Raw genomic sequence first — 16,261 nt, 5'->3', positions numbered from 1 at the left:
GCTTATAGAATAGAACTGTGTTTTGGCCATTTCGTTGGATTCCGAAGGAAAACTTTCCAATCGTTAAATGTCTCGAAGATAGACATCTGCAGTTCCGCGTCAAGTATTCAAAAATGTCCAAGGATCTATTGGAAAAATACGTACTAATGCTATTGGCTGTCATTATCCCCGTTTCAAACTGGCAGTAGTCGCTGCAAGTGGCAACTACGGTCCTGTGAACCACTGGCACACGTATAACAGCCGCTGTGTTCGCATTGCTGCAGTGTGGTTGTTATTGACTTGACTCTTACCACCCTGAACTATGTTGTATGAACTGGAACCTTTATTTTGTATTTTGTCACCTGAAAAATGTATATTTAATTCTTCAAAATTTCAGACATTAGTTTGGTGAAAAACAGCCTATGCCACGCAAATGGCGTTGCAACATGTCTTACTTAATGTGATTTTTGGGAATGATAAAGTTTTATCTACATGCGCGGTCTTCAAACAAGTGAACTCAACACAAACAGATAATGAATGCTTCATCTGATGATGTTTTCAACTCCACTGTCATAAGGGCAGTGCGCAGCTATTATTCGAAACTACAGGCTGGTTCCTGCACTCTTTCATATTTTTTTTTTTGTGTCTAGCATGCATTAGCCAAGAGATAATTCGCCATTACCATTCCACCCTTCGTGACTAATGGCTTCGCTGTAAACATGCTTTTGCCAGTATTACATCGACGCCGATGGAGCAGTGTGCGCCGTAACTGATGACAGCTCTAGAGTAAGAGGATTGTGAAATAAACAAATCTTATTACAAACATATCTCTAGCATACATAAACAAAACTTTACCTATATTTTAGTCGCCAAGTTACACATTTGATAAATTATGATTGTATTCTAATTAACCTTTGATATTACGTTAATATGTAAATACCACACTTTATTTTGCATATTATAATAACATGACTAGTCAATGAAATGACAGATTTACTAAACGCGTAATCTCTGCACTAGTTCAAATGTTTTAAATATGAACGTGAATACTAATAAACTAAATTTTAAATTGATTGTTGTTTAATTTTAATAGGTACTTATATTTGCAATAACTATAAAAATTAATTCAAAAATGTATTCTTAGAGTCTTACTGCCAACTTATTTTTTTAGGACGATTTTTATATTTAACTTTGTTTAAACATAAAATAATTTAAACTGTAAAGATTTATCTTAATAATTTGTAGAATATCTTTTTAATAACTGCATCATCTCATTGCTGAACGTAAACGCGAGAAAAGACTGCAGTCGAATTATCGTATTGCTATAATAGTATTAAATGCATTGGATTATTTCATATAGGGTAGGACCATATCATCATTTTTACTTAAAGTAATATTAAATTCATTACTTTTGTTAGAAAATAAAATTCTATGAATTCGCACAGAAACTAAAATATTTAATTTTATAATAGTATCTATAACAAACATTTAATACTTAATATTTTATAGTTATTAATGAGCGCGGAAACAATAAAATATTGACTTTTAATGAATTTTAACAAGCATTTGAATAAAATTCCTTGTCAATAATCAGTTCCATGCCGGGGTTTAGTATTTTTTTTCAAGCCTTTTTTCGTTTATATCAGCCGTTTAAATCTATAGTTTAACCTTTCGCACTGCTAATCGAATGATTAGATAGTCGACGTTCGACGTAGTTGCTTCGGTGACGAATTCTAGCAGCGGGTGCGGAACTAAGTGTAAGCCGAATCCAGAAATTTAGTGATTGATATAGAATACTGGTTGGTATAATTAAACGTGTAGTATGAAATAATCAATACAATAGACTGATCTATTTATTTAATAATATATCAATATGATAAACAAATAAATTGAATTCATACACATGTTTGTTTGTGTGTGTGTGTGCTTAAAGCACAATATATATAATCCAATAATCTGTAATTGAGAATAAGTAAGTAAAATTACACTACTAATTTTTGCACCATATTCTATTAGCTTACTATCCGCGCACCTTAACCACTGTGCCACGAAACATGACAAAGATTGTAAGGTGAATGAATATGTATTATAATAAGTACCTAAGCTATAATACAAGGTTTTATGAAACTCGAAATTACTCTTTACTATGACCTTTTTAGTTTACCAAATAGAATTAATGGGTGGTTTCGCTATCATAAAGTAGTATTTGGCACACCGATATATTTTTATGAAAGTGACTATATATGGGTTTATGTTCATAAAAGGTGAGTCCGCCATCTTCCTGAGAAAATTTCATTGCACGGTGCGTGCGCATCGTACAAATTCACTCTCACCGTTTTTCCTTAACGTGCCGTAAGAGTGTAAGACGTATAACTTCAAAAAATAATGCGTTCTCTTATGCTGGAAAAAGATTAACTTGTATTAGACAATTCCTTGACGTTAGTTTAGATGTATCAAGAACGTAATACAACATACACTTGAATAATAATTTTAAATTAAGTAAAGAATGAGTAACCAGTTTGTATATTATAATAGAACAATGTATCGAGAATATCGTTATTTTCAGCCCGATATTTTGTCGGTACCGATATAATTCAAGTGATATATCGAAAGACTAATATGTTGTTGTGTTGGGAAGTTTTTCCATCCCGGCACAGTCCAACCTACGTCGATCAAGAAAAAAATACTACAAAAAATTGGTTGTCTGTAAAGTCGGTTTACGGACGATAGTTTAACGTGACAACGTCATAACAAAACAGTGATGAAATGATTGCATACTTTTATGAATAAAATTGAATCATTTTTATTTTAATAATTAAAGAATAAATACTTGAAATTATACTCGTAATCAGATTTTTAAAATGCAAGAATAAATTAACTTTATTGCCGAAATTGTTGTAATAAGCAATGAAAACCACATTTTTTCACTTCACTTTATAAATAGTCGACGAAACAGTTCACGTGTAGATGACTTGTAATTAATTTTAAAAACTGGCGTTTAGCTATAAAGTTTAAATATAATTATGAATAAGTTTTCATATAAATAAATTGTAATCAAATATCTATCATCAATTATATGAATCCCCATACTTTTTTAGTCAATTGTAACATAACCTACTATTACTGCACTCGCCGACAGCGTAACGGAACAATGAGCGTAACGGGCCACAGCGTAACGTGCTTTTTCGTGCGTGCAGCCGGCGTTCATAGATTTATTAGACGTTGTAACGTCAAAAAAAATATTTATTATATAACTGCATGTCCTGCGCGCAACCTTGTTTCAACTCACTGGTCGACGTCACGGCTTCGACCTGCGTCGTAATTGTGTTTTAATAGAAAGCTGGCCTCGGAGGCGGGGATGGGACATGTCGAGCTGGTGATGACAGGAGCCAGCTCGCGCCGCGGGAATAATTTACAACGCAGCCATAACAACACACTGCCCGAGAGGGTTGATTACAAAGCACCTCGACAGTTCGAACACGCGCTGTACAAGTTGTTACGTTAATTATTCAGTTCGAAGCTGCGGCACGTGTTAGCGACGGAGTGTCGGAACGCAGCTGCAGAACTCACAAACATCGAGATCTCAAGATAATATTGAATATGTGTTATTTTAATGGATATTATTTTTTGTTCGTTCAGCCAAAATCAAAAAAAAAATTCAATTTCATTAAGTAAATAGTATTTGTCTAACAAAAGTCACTATAAATAATCATGTGCTCATACAACACAAAATAAAAAACTTTTTCTCTGTAAAACATTAATTTTAAGTCTATTTGATAAATAACCCCCTTCACTTAGTTGGAATGAAGTCATTATCACAGACTGATCTTTAGATTACATTATTTTGTCGAGTCGACTCGCTGCTCGTCGGCGAAAAATTACGCAGGCGATCACGCCCGAGATGTTATCGCAGGCAGTTGTTTTCTTTCTAACCTTGAATCGCGTTTGTTTTCCTAGATTTTTGTTTTTATTTTATTTTGAAAATATTGATGAAATTATAACGGTGACATTATTGTAGTTATTTATTTAGTTTATTCTAACAGCACTGTGCTGTGGTTGTCGCCGGAGAGGGAAGCAGGCCAGGTCAGCGAGGCGGGCCGGGGAGGGGAGGGGGGAGAGGTGTGTGTCCGGGTCTAGGTCGCGGCCAAGCGGTCAGTAGCCGGCCGACAGCCGCGCGGACAGCACGCATCTGCCACGCCGGCAAGCCGCAGGACATCACCAGCCAAGTGCAGCCTGGCGGCATCACGTCACCAGGTGAGTGCCACAGTGGTCGCCAGGCCTCTCTCCCACCACCTGACCACACACACACGGAGCGCAGAGCTCCAGAAGAAGAAGAAGGGAAAAAAACCCACGAGATTTCAAAACTGCTGTCTGAGAATAGGCCAAGGGTGGATGAATAGTTCTGTTTCCACATTATAAATTTTAAACTGCATTTTTTGAAGAGTGAAAAAAAAATATTTTTACGCATGAAAAAACTCCTGGTACAGTTCTTTTGAAACACTCAAGGGACTCGAATTTATCTTAAATTTCCCCGCCATTTAGTTTGCATTACAGAAGCACCAGCGAGCATCGCGCTTATCATCCCGACTCACTAGGCGGGCGCCTTAATAACTAATTACCTAACGAATATCTCTTGCTAATCGGGAGGGCGTAGGTTTCTTTTTCAAGAGGCAGCTGTAGGTACCTGCTCACGAGTTGGTTAGGTTCAGCAGTGCCAGCATTATGTAACGAAAATTATTAAGTTTTAGTTGGTTTTTATTTGCCATTTTGTTGAAGATCACGTCTTTCTCGTGTGCATGCCGTATCCGGCTGTAGTCGCTTGGCCTCAACAGTACCGCGAACTGTGGCAACGCCGCTAACAACATGTTCGAGTCCACCAACCGAACAACCCCGCTCCCCTCCCCGGGCCCAAACGGTGAGCAGGAAACCCCGCTAATATATTTCGGTGATGCAACACAACGCCGAAATACCGCAACGCCGAACGTACAATAATGCCGAAAACCATAACGCCGAATGCCAAATTGACTACAACGCCGACAGCTAGAAAACTGCTGTGTACCACAAAGCCGAATTACAACGCCGAAAAATGTCATTGCAGGACAGCCACAAAAGTTAGGTTAGGTAAGGTTAGCACACAAATTCATTCAGTTGTTTTTCATTTTGCTCCTGAGTCCCCCCCCCCCCCCTTAAAGCAGCAACATTTTTCGGCGTTACTGTATTTCGGCGTTGTGGTACACAGCAGTTTTCTAGCTGTCGCCGTTGCGGTCAATTTGGCATTCGGCGTTATTGTACGTTCGGGGTTGTGGTATTTCGGCGTTGTGGTAACGACCCTAATATTTCTCTTGGTCCGCTCAAAGCGAGAGCTCAGCACGGAAAGACTGCCTCGCGGGCGAGGCCACTGCACTCGGCGGCGCGCGGTGTCGTCAGCGGACGCAGCCGATAGCGCCCACAATGTCACAATGCTGTGTTGAAAGGTCGAGTGAGCGATGTTGACCGACAGTCCGTGCGCCCAGCGGTCCGTGTCGCGCCGGCCGTGACGACATTCGCCGACACGAGATAGCGTCCAGACCGTAACCACGACTGCGACTATACTTGAAGTACGAGCCGGGCAGACGCGCACACGGGAAAAGAATCGCGCCTTGTGGCACCGAACGGATCAAAAGCTTCTCAACTAGCCAGATATTTTTTTTGCAACATATCAGTGTCTACAATCAAGGTTAGTGTCCATGTGTTATAAAGTATTAGTCCTTGAAAATACTTAGCCAATAGTGTGTTACCAAGATATTACGAATTAAAAAGATATCAGCAACCAGACGCTTGTAAGTGGAAACACGTGAGCCCTAGCGGACTCAGGCGAGCTAACACGGTGTGTCCTGGCCAAACGCCGCTCCAAGGATCGGCGGCAGGGGAGACAAGCTTCCAGCGCCCGATTTGGATAAATTTATGTTTGCTTAAATACTTAAATGCATGGGTTGAACTTGTATCTCATAGAAATATTTATGAAGGTACGAAAGTTGAGTACTCGAGGCAATGAATGTGGTAAATATCCTTCGGCCCATCACAGAATTTATCCTCGTTTTTCACGACGGCCCTTCCCGAAATCTTCCCGGAGCCGCTACTGGATCACGCAGTCTCCCTCCTCCAGGAGGTGGCGGCCGCGAGACGTGACGACACTTGACGACACTTGACGACACTTGACGACACTTGACGACACTTGACGACACTTGACGACACTGAAGACCACGTGACAGTAGTCGGGAGCGAGAGTTGCAGACGGCGGTGGCTCCTCGTCCAGGCATCTGCGTATCTGCGCACCTCCGCACATCTCACACGTCCACGTGCCAGGAGCACATACAACTTCACTGCGTAGATTTATGTCAGCTTGATCGTGACTGCGCCAGGTGGATTTGCAAACACGAGAGATAACACGTTCCTAGTTAAAACTTTCCTTATGGGCTCCGCCTACCCGGGCACACACACGGTGTGCAGAGCTTCAGGGAAAAACAACGAGATTTGATAACTCTAGAGATATCCGAGTGGGGTCTGCTTACGAAAAGCACTTAAGACTTCGCTGAGGGCCAAACAGTACTTTTGATTTCGGATTAAGTTTTTAAACTGTATTTTTAGAAGAGTTAAAATGGCTAAAACGCATGTTTTCAGAGTAATTTTTAGGCGTAAAACAACCTAAAGGGACTTGCATTACACCTTTATCTTCATTTCTCGGCCGTATGATGTTACGGTCACCGCTCAGATCTCGCAGTTATCCTGTGCACGACGAGAAGACTGCGCGCCAGTCCAGAGGCGACACCGCGCTGGAAGCAACAGCGAGCGTCGCGCTCATCATCCCGCCTCGCCGACACAGATACGCCCCTGACGAGGCCTCGCGGCGCACTGCAGAGGGCAGAGGGGGAAGACGAGCTGCCGGGTTCCGCGTCTCGGCCGACCAGGGGCGCCGCGAGGCCGCTCAAGGTCATGGCTGGACGAGCCGCGACGCCGACAGTGCAGTTGTGGTCGACCTTGACTCGGGTCCCAGCGACTCCGGGCACACTCCCTCTCCCTCCGCCGCGCCAATTCCCGAGCCCGCCCACAACACGATGAAAACATAGCGTTCGTCAAGGCACACGGATAAGTCCAGTTCGTTTTCCAGAAGAAGAAAAAAAAGTCAACACTAGCGGACATGACGAAGCGACCGATTAAGTACGACAGGCTTAAAGCCATCTCACCTTTTTTTTAAAATCAACCTGTCTCGCCGAGTTCGTTTATCATTTATTTAAATCGAGCTACTCACGTTTCGGGTGTGTTCCTCCGCTGAGCTCGGCCGCCATGTCGCTTTACCGCCCTGCCGGCGGCTGTGCTTAGCTCAGAGTAATGGTTACTTAGGTTTTCATCTCACGGCAGTGTTTTCTGTTTTCTAGCGGGTAACATCTCTTATTTTACGTTTCCACAGTTGGGACATTCCCGTTGAAACTACACTGACGATCTATAATCCCTAAAAAAATATAGTGCTCTAATTGTTACACAAATGCCTTTTTCATGATAAAGTAATCATAGTTATAAAGGAATTTCGATGCTAGTATACAGATTTCAAGAAAATTCGAATAGCCTTAATGTGTGTATTGTTTTGCTAAAACAGGACAACGTTAAATTAGTTATCTTTCAGTGTCACATTTAATGTTCGTTCTCGTTGAATATTAATTACTGGAAATACAGTAACAGAAATGGCCGCATGGCCGCGTCCCCCAACATGCCGGAATTGTGTACCTTCCGCTGCAGGGAACTTCATACCACATTTGGATGCCTTTAAAGAAGGGTTTGTTTCCCGCCCGACGACACGCTACTTCTCTAAGCAATCAAACCTATAGGATACAGACGCACTGCATGGGTCGTTACCACAACGCCGAAATACCACAACGCCGAACGTACAATAACGCCGAATACCATAACGCCGAATGCCAAATTGACCGCAACGCCGACAGCTAGAAAACTGCTGTGTACCACAACGCCGAAATACAGTAACGCCGAAAAATGTTGCTGCGGGGAGGGGGGGGGGGGCACAGGAGCAAAATGACAAACAACTGAATGAATTTGTGTGTGTTTCTTAAATGTATCTTAACGCCGAAATACCACAACCTAACCTAGGCTAGCCTAACCTAGCCTAACCTAATCTAACCTAACCTAACCTTTGTGGCAGTCCTGCAATGACATATTTCGGCGTTAATGTATTTCGGCGTTGTGGTTATTCGGCGTTGTGGTACACAGAATTTTTCTAGCTGTCGGCGTTGTAGTCAATTTGGCATTCGGCGTTATGGTTTTCGGCGTTATTGTACGCTCGGCGTTGTGGTATTTCGGCGTTGTGGTGCGTCCCCGTACTGCATCAGTGCTCGCTCGTGGCTCAAGTGTGCGCTGGTGCGCGTCTCCCACGCGATGACGGTGGGATCAAAGCGCGTTTAGCGTGACGTCAGAGGCGGCAGCGATAATAGTTATGTAACTCGTGTTTATGCTGCAGTTTCGAGTTTCGGAGTACGCCGTTTCCTCGTTGCGTGTTTCGCTGCGTGCTGTAGTTCAATTTTCCTCTTTTCCCGCCTGCACTCATTCTTGTAACAACAATAACCGAAACACACATTATTCGCCTTTTTCAAGTGAAAACTTCTATGGGAAGGTTCGGATAGGGAGTAAATTCATGTAAGTTTTCATCGACATGGTCACGTGACGTGTTAACGTTAACACTATATCTGTTCCTATTAGTATAACTTATTGCGCTTTTAAATCTTATGTATACGATTATTGTGCAGTAAAAATTGAGTATAAAATGTATGAATATTCTCATATAGAAGTATAATTTGAATAACGAAGAAAAGGGAGTATTTGTAGCAATATAACCTAAAAATTAAGAACATAATTATTTATTTTTTAATACCTAAAATTACTATGCAATGCGTATTTTATAGTAATTTAGAAGTTGACTAACGTGATAAAACAAATTTCTTGTGTGATAATATGTTTTCGTAAAAATTGCGAAAATGTTTTCACTTTTCTCTGCAGTCCTAATGACTGCTTTGAAATTTTATTTTTATTTATTTTTTAAATTTGAATGAGTATATGGAGGAACTCGCCGACACAAGGGCGCGGAACGTGGTTTGTGGAACACATACGCGCGCAGCCGGGTGACACAGGCAACTCACTGCTTGCCTCTTGAGGCAACTGGCAGCCCGCCTCTTGAGGCAACTCACTGCTGGCTTGTTGGCTGGGAACTGCTTCTCACGAGCCCACCTTCCACTTTGTTGGTCGCAGTTATTGCCAAGTGTAACTCAGTCGATCACACGTGTTTTTCGTAAAACCTTGTCATAAAACTTTAAAAATCTCTAGATGATACTATGTAAAGTCCAATACATTACATTCTGTACTGCACCACGTATTAAGCGAACAATTTATACTGCACGATTATTAGATTTAACTTTATTTACTGACTCAAGAAGACACGTTTTCCGTTTCTTTAAATTACCAATGGGTGCCAGTACCATATTCTAAGTAGTGACGATAACGCAATTTACAGCTGAAGTTAAATTTGAAATAAACTAGTATCGAAGTCGATATTCTATATTTAAAGCTAATCTTCAATTTGGAAATGTTTCCTTCATTATGTAAGTACGGTCTGGTTAAACTTCAGTCGATCCCCACACACATCTATCATTGATGGTGGTCGAATATATATACTAAAACGTTCTTAAAGAACAAAATTAATTTCTCACACTCAATAAACATTTATTTCACAAATAGAATTTGGCTGGTAAAATAATATAAATATAAAATTCAAAATGCAATATAATGACTTGCAATTACAAACATAAAATTTTAATGTGGTTAAGAAGGAAAATAGTATGCATTGACTAAGACAAATTTGCTGATTAACAAGTTACTACATAATTAAATTACTTGTATAATAACAAAATCTTTGAGAATATTTATCTCCAATACCTATGAATATGTTTAATTAGCTCATATACCCGTGTTTCGCTACATAAGTCTACAGGCATAGCACTCTCGCACTGTTAAATATACATGGAGGTACATAGGTTCAGCCTTGGTCAGGGAGAAAATTGTTTTATTCCGGACTTGAATTGGAACTGCATTTTTTACGGCTGCACACGACTGGTGCAAAGAAAGGAATGAAACTTCACAATTGTTACAAACATGGCGACGAAAAAAACTGCAAAGAGAATCTCTACTTTATTCGTTAAATTATAGTGGGAATTGTAAATCACAAAAGTGTTAAATTAAGAAAAAAAAACATATATAGTTTTGAAATAAGTATCTTTGAAATACAAACAGATCCCCCTGAGGAATACACAGATCTAGGCTTTACCGTCTTTGCGCTACGCGAACTACAGACAGACAAACCAGCAAACTCTTTCTTTTATTGGTGCAGATTATGTATACATTTTAAATGGTAAACATAATGAAGAAATAAGGTTATGTATAATTAAAATCCAAACTTAAAAAATGTGTAAACTGAAAGTTCTATACGGGCGCCCAGCGCACTGAACTTAGGACTGCCTGGGCGGTGAATCTGTTCATGTGTTCAGACCAGTGGCGGATCCAGAGGTTCACCTCGGAGGGGGCACTCTAGGATTTCAGAATAGCCAGAGAAAAAATGTCTTAAAATTACTAAATTTGTATTTAATCTACTCACAATACACATAACATCCAACCACCAGATTTTATTATTCTACAAGAAATTCATTAATTATATTAAAATATTTTATTGGTTTCAGAAACAATCATTTTTGTCGGCAATATTAATGTAGCAGACAACTGGTTTTTCGGGGGGGGGGGGTAGCACTTGCCCCTGGTGCCACTCCCCCCCCCCCCTGGATCCGCCTATGGTTCAGGCTATCCGCGGTTACCCGACATCCATACCTGCCAGCATTTAACATTATGTCTTGGTCACACGCCATTGTTGGTTTATTCCGGTTGTCAAAGAAACTGCCTCAATAACGGACAACGGAAATGAATAAACAAACACCCAAAGAACAAGCATATCTCAGCGGATGTAAAATGACATAAAAAAAGAGAATTTCGTTGAAGGAATTCAGCCACAAGAGATGACAGCACTGACGAACACAATAGGCGTTCTATTGCATCATTATTCCTCATTGCAAGAACCATTCAAAGAATGTAGCTATCTTGCTAAGGTTAACTATTAGCTAATTTCCTTTTGATGGCTTGGTTAGTGTCGGAGAGGAGGCAAAAGGCCAGACAGGCAGACAAATTAATTAAGCTGTGTCGTATCAAACCTCTAATCACATGCCTCGGGTCACTGTTCAGACGTGTGACCCTGAACGTACTTCCACAGAATATACGTAATAAACTTGTTACTAAAACTACCAGCTTTATTGTAACAACTTAATTGATATAATCGAAAACTATAATCCAGAAGTAGATAACTTCACTTTAACACTTTATTAGATAATCTGTTTCATAAACTTTCAGCAATATTAAATAAATATTAATATATGACCATTCAGATTATTATTCAGCTTACATTTGATTGCATGCGTCTGTTTTTTTTACAGTATGTATTTACTTAAATGTATTTTTTGAATTTTTTTTATAATTTTATTTCGAAAAAAATAGGGTTGTCCTAAATACAGTTATCAGAGAAATGTAAAAGTTACAAAAAACTAATTCTAGATCATTTGTACCAACTGAATCAAAAAAAATGTTATGCTAGTGTTCTTTATATTTATTTACGTAAATACTTCTTGTATTTATTTTTAAACAAGACATATATAAATTTAGTTTTACAAAAAAAAGTTTTGCTTTGAAAACTGTTTGGAAGGTACATAAAAAAATTTTTTTAACATAGTAACTGAAATAAGTACTAACACTTAAACTTCTTTATTTTGGCTATTGCAGTTTATAAAATACTAACGTTTAAATGTACATGGTTAGCGCGTGTTTCTTATCTTTTCCTTTTTTCACTACAAAACGTTATCTGTAAATTCCTGATAAATTTTCTTCTTGTTGGCCAGTTAATGTACTCTTGATCATACATGTATTTTAGATTTTTTTATACACTGTAATGCGATGAAAAATAAAGTTTTTCCTATATGACACTTTATATATAATGAGAATATAATCTAGACTCATAGGGAAGCTTCATGTTATACAACATAATCTGTAAGTCTTGGGTCTACATATGTAGTATTATGTTTATTTTCAGACCAGTCGGTGGAGGATGGAGGTTCCTGGGTGGTTCACGTCAGAGTTCTTCGAGAAAGCTCTGCGGAGAGAGAAGGGAGCAGAGGACATCTCAGTGAAGCTGAAGGACGTGAGCAGAACAGTGAACGCCGGGACCAACTACTCCAGCACTCTGTACAGAGTGACTCTGGTGGTGTCTGGGTCCAGAGAGGTGTCCCTGGTGGTGAAGACACCCCCGTCGCTGCGGTTCCTGAAGGAGCACGTCGTGCGGGAGGGCGTGTTCCAAAAGGAGGCCAAGATGTACCGCGAGATCCTGCCGTCCATGCGGCAGGTGGCTCTGGAGAGGGGATCAGGCCTGCTGAGCGAGCCGCTGGCCGCAGGGGCGTACGACTCCCCCAGAAGACACGCCGTCATCATGGACGACCTGGCTGCTCAGGGCATGAGCACCGTGGACCAACGACGAGGCCTGGACCACGCGCACTGCCTGGTGTCGCTGCGGGCGCTGGCGAGGTTCCACGCGCTGTCCGCCGCCGTGCTGGAGCAGAGCCCGGGCTCCCTGGACGACTACCTGGAAGGCTACTTCGTGCCGGAGAGGAGGGACGAGGTGAAGGCATGCCTGGACGCCGGCTTCGCCGAGATGGCGTCCCTCGTGGAAACGTGGCACGGCTTCGAGGACTTCGCCCCGCGGCTGCGGGTGGTCGGCGGGGCGGTCTGCGATGTCGTGATCAGGTCGAGGGACGTGGGTGCGTTGGAGCTCCCCGTCCTGACCCACGGGGAGTTCTGGGCCGGGAACCTGATGTTCGGGTACAGGGCGGACAGCGGTAAGGTCTGCAAGGCGAGGTTCGTGGACTTCCAGTCCTGCAGGCTCGGGTCGCCCGTGCTGGACCTGCACTGCTTCCTCACCACCAGCCCGTGCGACGCCGTCAGAGCGCAGGGCACTGGCGACTTGCTGAAGGCATACCACGAGGAGATGTGCCGTGCGATGCGCACCGTCGGGTGCGGGCACAGAGTGATCACCCTGGACCAGCTCCGGCGAGACGTGGAAGACAGCGCGCTCTACTCGCTGCTGGTAGCGTGCACCTTTCTGAACATGGTGCTCGCCGAGCCGGGAGACCTTGACCACCTCACAGAGGAAAACCTCGGCCCGGCCGTCGACCGGACGAGAAGCAATCCTGCTTATCGCGAGAGGGTCCAGAAACTCCTCCTTGCCTTGTCAGATGATGGATTACTGTGATGCAGTCCTGTCAGTTCGTTATATTCTTGATGTGTTTGTTATTAAATTAAATTTGAACACTTTATTATATACCTTGTGTTTCATATTCATAAAGGATGAAAACGCACCAAAGCTATCGAATAATTTAAGAAATTATCAATGTAGGCATTGATGTTTAACTTTGTGGCATCATTACAAAATTATGAACGAAATAAGTCATAATGTTGACAAGAGAGACATGAGAAGTGGAATACAATAGAGTGAAATTCTAAGACAGGTTGAACAAATTAATCGTAAAGAATGAAGTATTTTATAAAATAAAATGATAATCTTTAGGTAAGTGAATTTACTTTGATGCATAAAATAAAAATGACAAAAATATGTATCTAAATAACTAGATGCAGTGATTGCAGACAAGCAATGACAGCCACAGTGTTGCATTAGTGACCTACTATATTATCCCTGTGTGAAGGCTCGCGAAGCACGTTGTGACGTGGCAATCTGGGGGACCTGCCAGAAAGAAGGGACTCACAAGAGAGGAGGGTCTCACCAGCGATGAGGCAGTCACCAAGAGGAACTCACTGGAAATGAGGGACTCATCAGAACAGGAGGGGCTGACCAGAGATGAGGTACTCACCAGAGAGGAGGTTCTCACCAGCGATGAGGCAGTCACCAGGAGGAACTCACCAGAAATGAGGGACTCATCAGAACAGGAGGGGCTAACCAAAGATGAGGTACTCACCAGAGAGGAGAACATCACCCCCCGGCTGAGCTCGCCACGTTACAGCACCTCGTCTGTCCGGGCCCTGGTGGTTGCTGCCCGCCGAACCAAGCGCAGGTCTCCGGAACTCCCCGCCGCGTTCCCTGCTGGCAAACGCAGTCATTCAGCACTCTATCCCTGAGTAGTACACGACAAACCTCTTGTATCATAGTAGGATACCTACTGGCGAAGCTATCTTCAGCCAGTCCACATAGAGCCAAGACTTCATTAGTGTTAACTATGATGTTACATGAAAATATGTTTGGCTTGGGAGGTAGGCCCTCGTTCAAAGTCCGTCCACTGTCAACACTCATGCAAGACTGGCCTCTATCCCTTCCTCAACTCCTGCTAAATATCATAATCATCAATTTAATTGTCGTAATTCTATGTTCAGGTGATAACATGTTAACATGAGTATATTCCCGAAAAAATAACCCTGGTAAAAATTACATGTATTCATTTTTTTTCACTGAGGGATTACTTGGTGTAATTGACACTGAAACATTTGTATGCATTGTTCATTGAAACGTTGCATCCTAGATGCTAGACTTAAATTATTTTCTGTGACCGTATATCAAAATAATATAACCTAAACTATTTTTAAGGTTTGCAATACACAAAGTTACATGTATTAAAAAGATAATAAACAACTATAATTTCTGAGGAACTTTGGTAATATTAAAAAAATAAAAAATAATTAGTAAGGTGGAGAACTCAGTGGCATTTAATTTTATACCGCACATTGCAGTAAAGTAGGTTTAGATAATTTGCATAAATGCTGTTAACAAAACTGATTTTAAAGGGTGAACAACATATTTAGGAATTTAACCAGACTGTAGGAATTTCGTATCGCAGAACTGCCAAGAATATCATCTTCTCGACAGTGATGTGGTGATGCGCAGGTGGTGGAGACAGACCTGGCGGACTCGTCGGCTGGGTAGCAGGCAGGGCCCTTGGCACAGATGGCGGATGCAACGCGACTGCCGATGTGGCAGCGGATGCTCTTGGAGGTGGTGAAGAAGGAGCGGTTGTTCCTCTCGGGCCGCAGCAGGATGATGTACAGCTTGGGCAGGAACAGGAACACGAGCGTCACCATGGCGCTCAGCGTGACGCACATGCACAGCGTGATGATCTGCGGTCACACGGTGTCACACGGTGTCACACGGTGTCACACGGTGTCACACGGCGTCACACCTGGCTGGACAAGCGAGACCTCCTCGGACAACGTTCCTTCCCGCGTGCCGGCCAGCTGAACTGGACATTTGGAGAACGGCTTCAAACATTACATGTCCGCACCTCTTCCAACTGACAATTTAATACAGGTTGTTTCATGTTTAAATGCCTTTTTGATGGAAATAAAACACTAAGCAAATAAGTCAAATGTTTTCACATTAACTGGAATGCACTATTGCTGCTTCTCACTGCTTTCCACGTGTATTTAATATCCATTTTGCGAGAACATTTCTGACGGACACTTATGGTTACTAGAAAAAGTTGGTAAGCTTTGTTTCTTGAAATTCAATGGTAGGTATCATTTTCTAAGATGATAAGAACAGTTTATGTGGCTGGAAGAAATCAGAAAGTGCACAGCATATTCCTAATGGTTGTTTAGACATTAAACAAATGCGGCAATTATTGATAACAGCAAAATACTGTATACCTATTATTGTTAGTTAACAACTTTATTGGAATGGTTCTTGCAATGGGAAAGATTGATCTAAGAAGTCTTTGTAGACATACGCCATTGCTGATTATTTCGTGTGTTGTAAAAAACCTCAATAACAGAATAAACCTACAAAACATATGAATATGCACACACACACACACGAACACACACAAAACACAAGCCAAAATCAGCCGACATCATTATGTAAGGAAAATAGACAGCACAGAAAATTCTTGGATATAAATTAAAAAAAAAAAAATACAGTACTAATGGACACATTGGACTATCAACGACGATTTAGTGGCGACAGAAACAGCGAATACAAGCAAAACAATTACTTTAGACAATTTAGTGACTAATAGAGGAGCCCAATGGTGATTCCAAACAGATAATATGGACATCACAACGCCAATACAGCGACGTACATGCTAACCCAACGATT

At 41.6% G+C, this 16,261-nt stretch overlaps 2 protein-coding genes across 7 annotated transcripts in view; one reads left to right on the top strand and one right to left on the bottom strand.

Moving 5' to 3' along the window:
- The window catches only part of LOC134532599 (metabotropic glutamate receptor 1-like), a 153,091-nt gene that overhangs the window by 23,181 nt on the left and 113,649 nt on the right, over window positions 1-16,261 (bottom strand). For 2 of the 5 annotated variants that reach the window (XM_063369165.1, XM_063369168.1), the window contains 2 exons: window positions 15,071-15,285; window positions 14,136-14,260 (listed from right to left, as the gene is read on the bottom strand). In XM_063369165.1, the coding sequence (XP_063225235.1) occupies window positions 14,136-14,260; window positions 15,071-15,285 (340 nt within the window). Of the gene's footprint in view, window positions 1-14,018; window positions 14,261-15,070; window positions 15,286-16,261 lie in introns of those variants that run through there. The other 3 variants (XM_063369166.1, XM_063369167.1, XM_063369169.1) reach the window with 3 other exon arrangements.
- On the top strand, window positions 4,024-15,528 carry LOC134532602 (uncharacterized). 2 transcript variants are annotated; one of them, XM_063369176.1, is made up of 2 exons: window positions 4,024-4,233; window positions 12,203-15,528. In XM_063369176.1, exon 2 carries the CDS (start codon window positions 12,218-12,220, stop codon window positions 13,412-13,414), a length of 1,197 nt encoding a protein of 398 aa, XP_063225246.1. In that variant the 5' UTR covers window positions 4,024-4,233; window positions 12,203-12,217; the 3' UTR covers window positions 13,415-15,528. The 2 variants fall into 2 exon arrangements, with proteins under 2 accessions (XP_063225246.1, XP_063225245.1); XM_063369175.1 differs by lacking the exon at window positions 4,024-4,233 and adding an exon at window positions 5,511-5,695.

This window comes from Bacillus rossius, chromosome 6 (genome assembly GCF_032445375.1).
Source record: "Bacillus rossius redtenbacheri isolate Brsri chromosome 6, Brsri_v3, whole genome shotgun sequence".
Taxonomy (NCBI): domain Eukaryota; kingdom Metazoa; phylum Arthropoda; class Insecta; order Phasmatodea; family Bacillidae; genus Bacillus; species Bacillus rossius.
Note: the sequence above shows the minus strand (reverse complement) of the source record. Positions and strands in the feature narration are given on the sequence as shown.

Excerpts from the sequence above, each read along its gene's own strand:
- LOC134532602 (XM_063369176.1), top strand. The coding sequence starts at position 12,218 with ATGGAGGTTCCTGGGTGGTTCACGTCAGAGTTCTTCGAGAAAGCTCTG.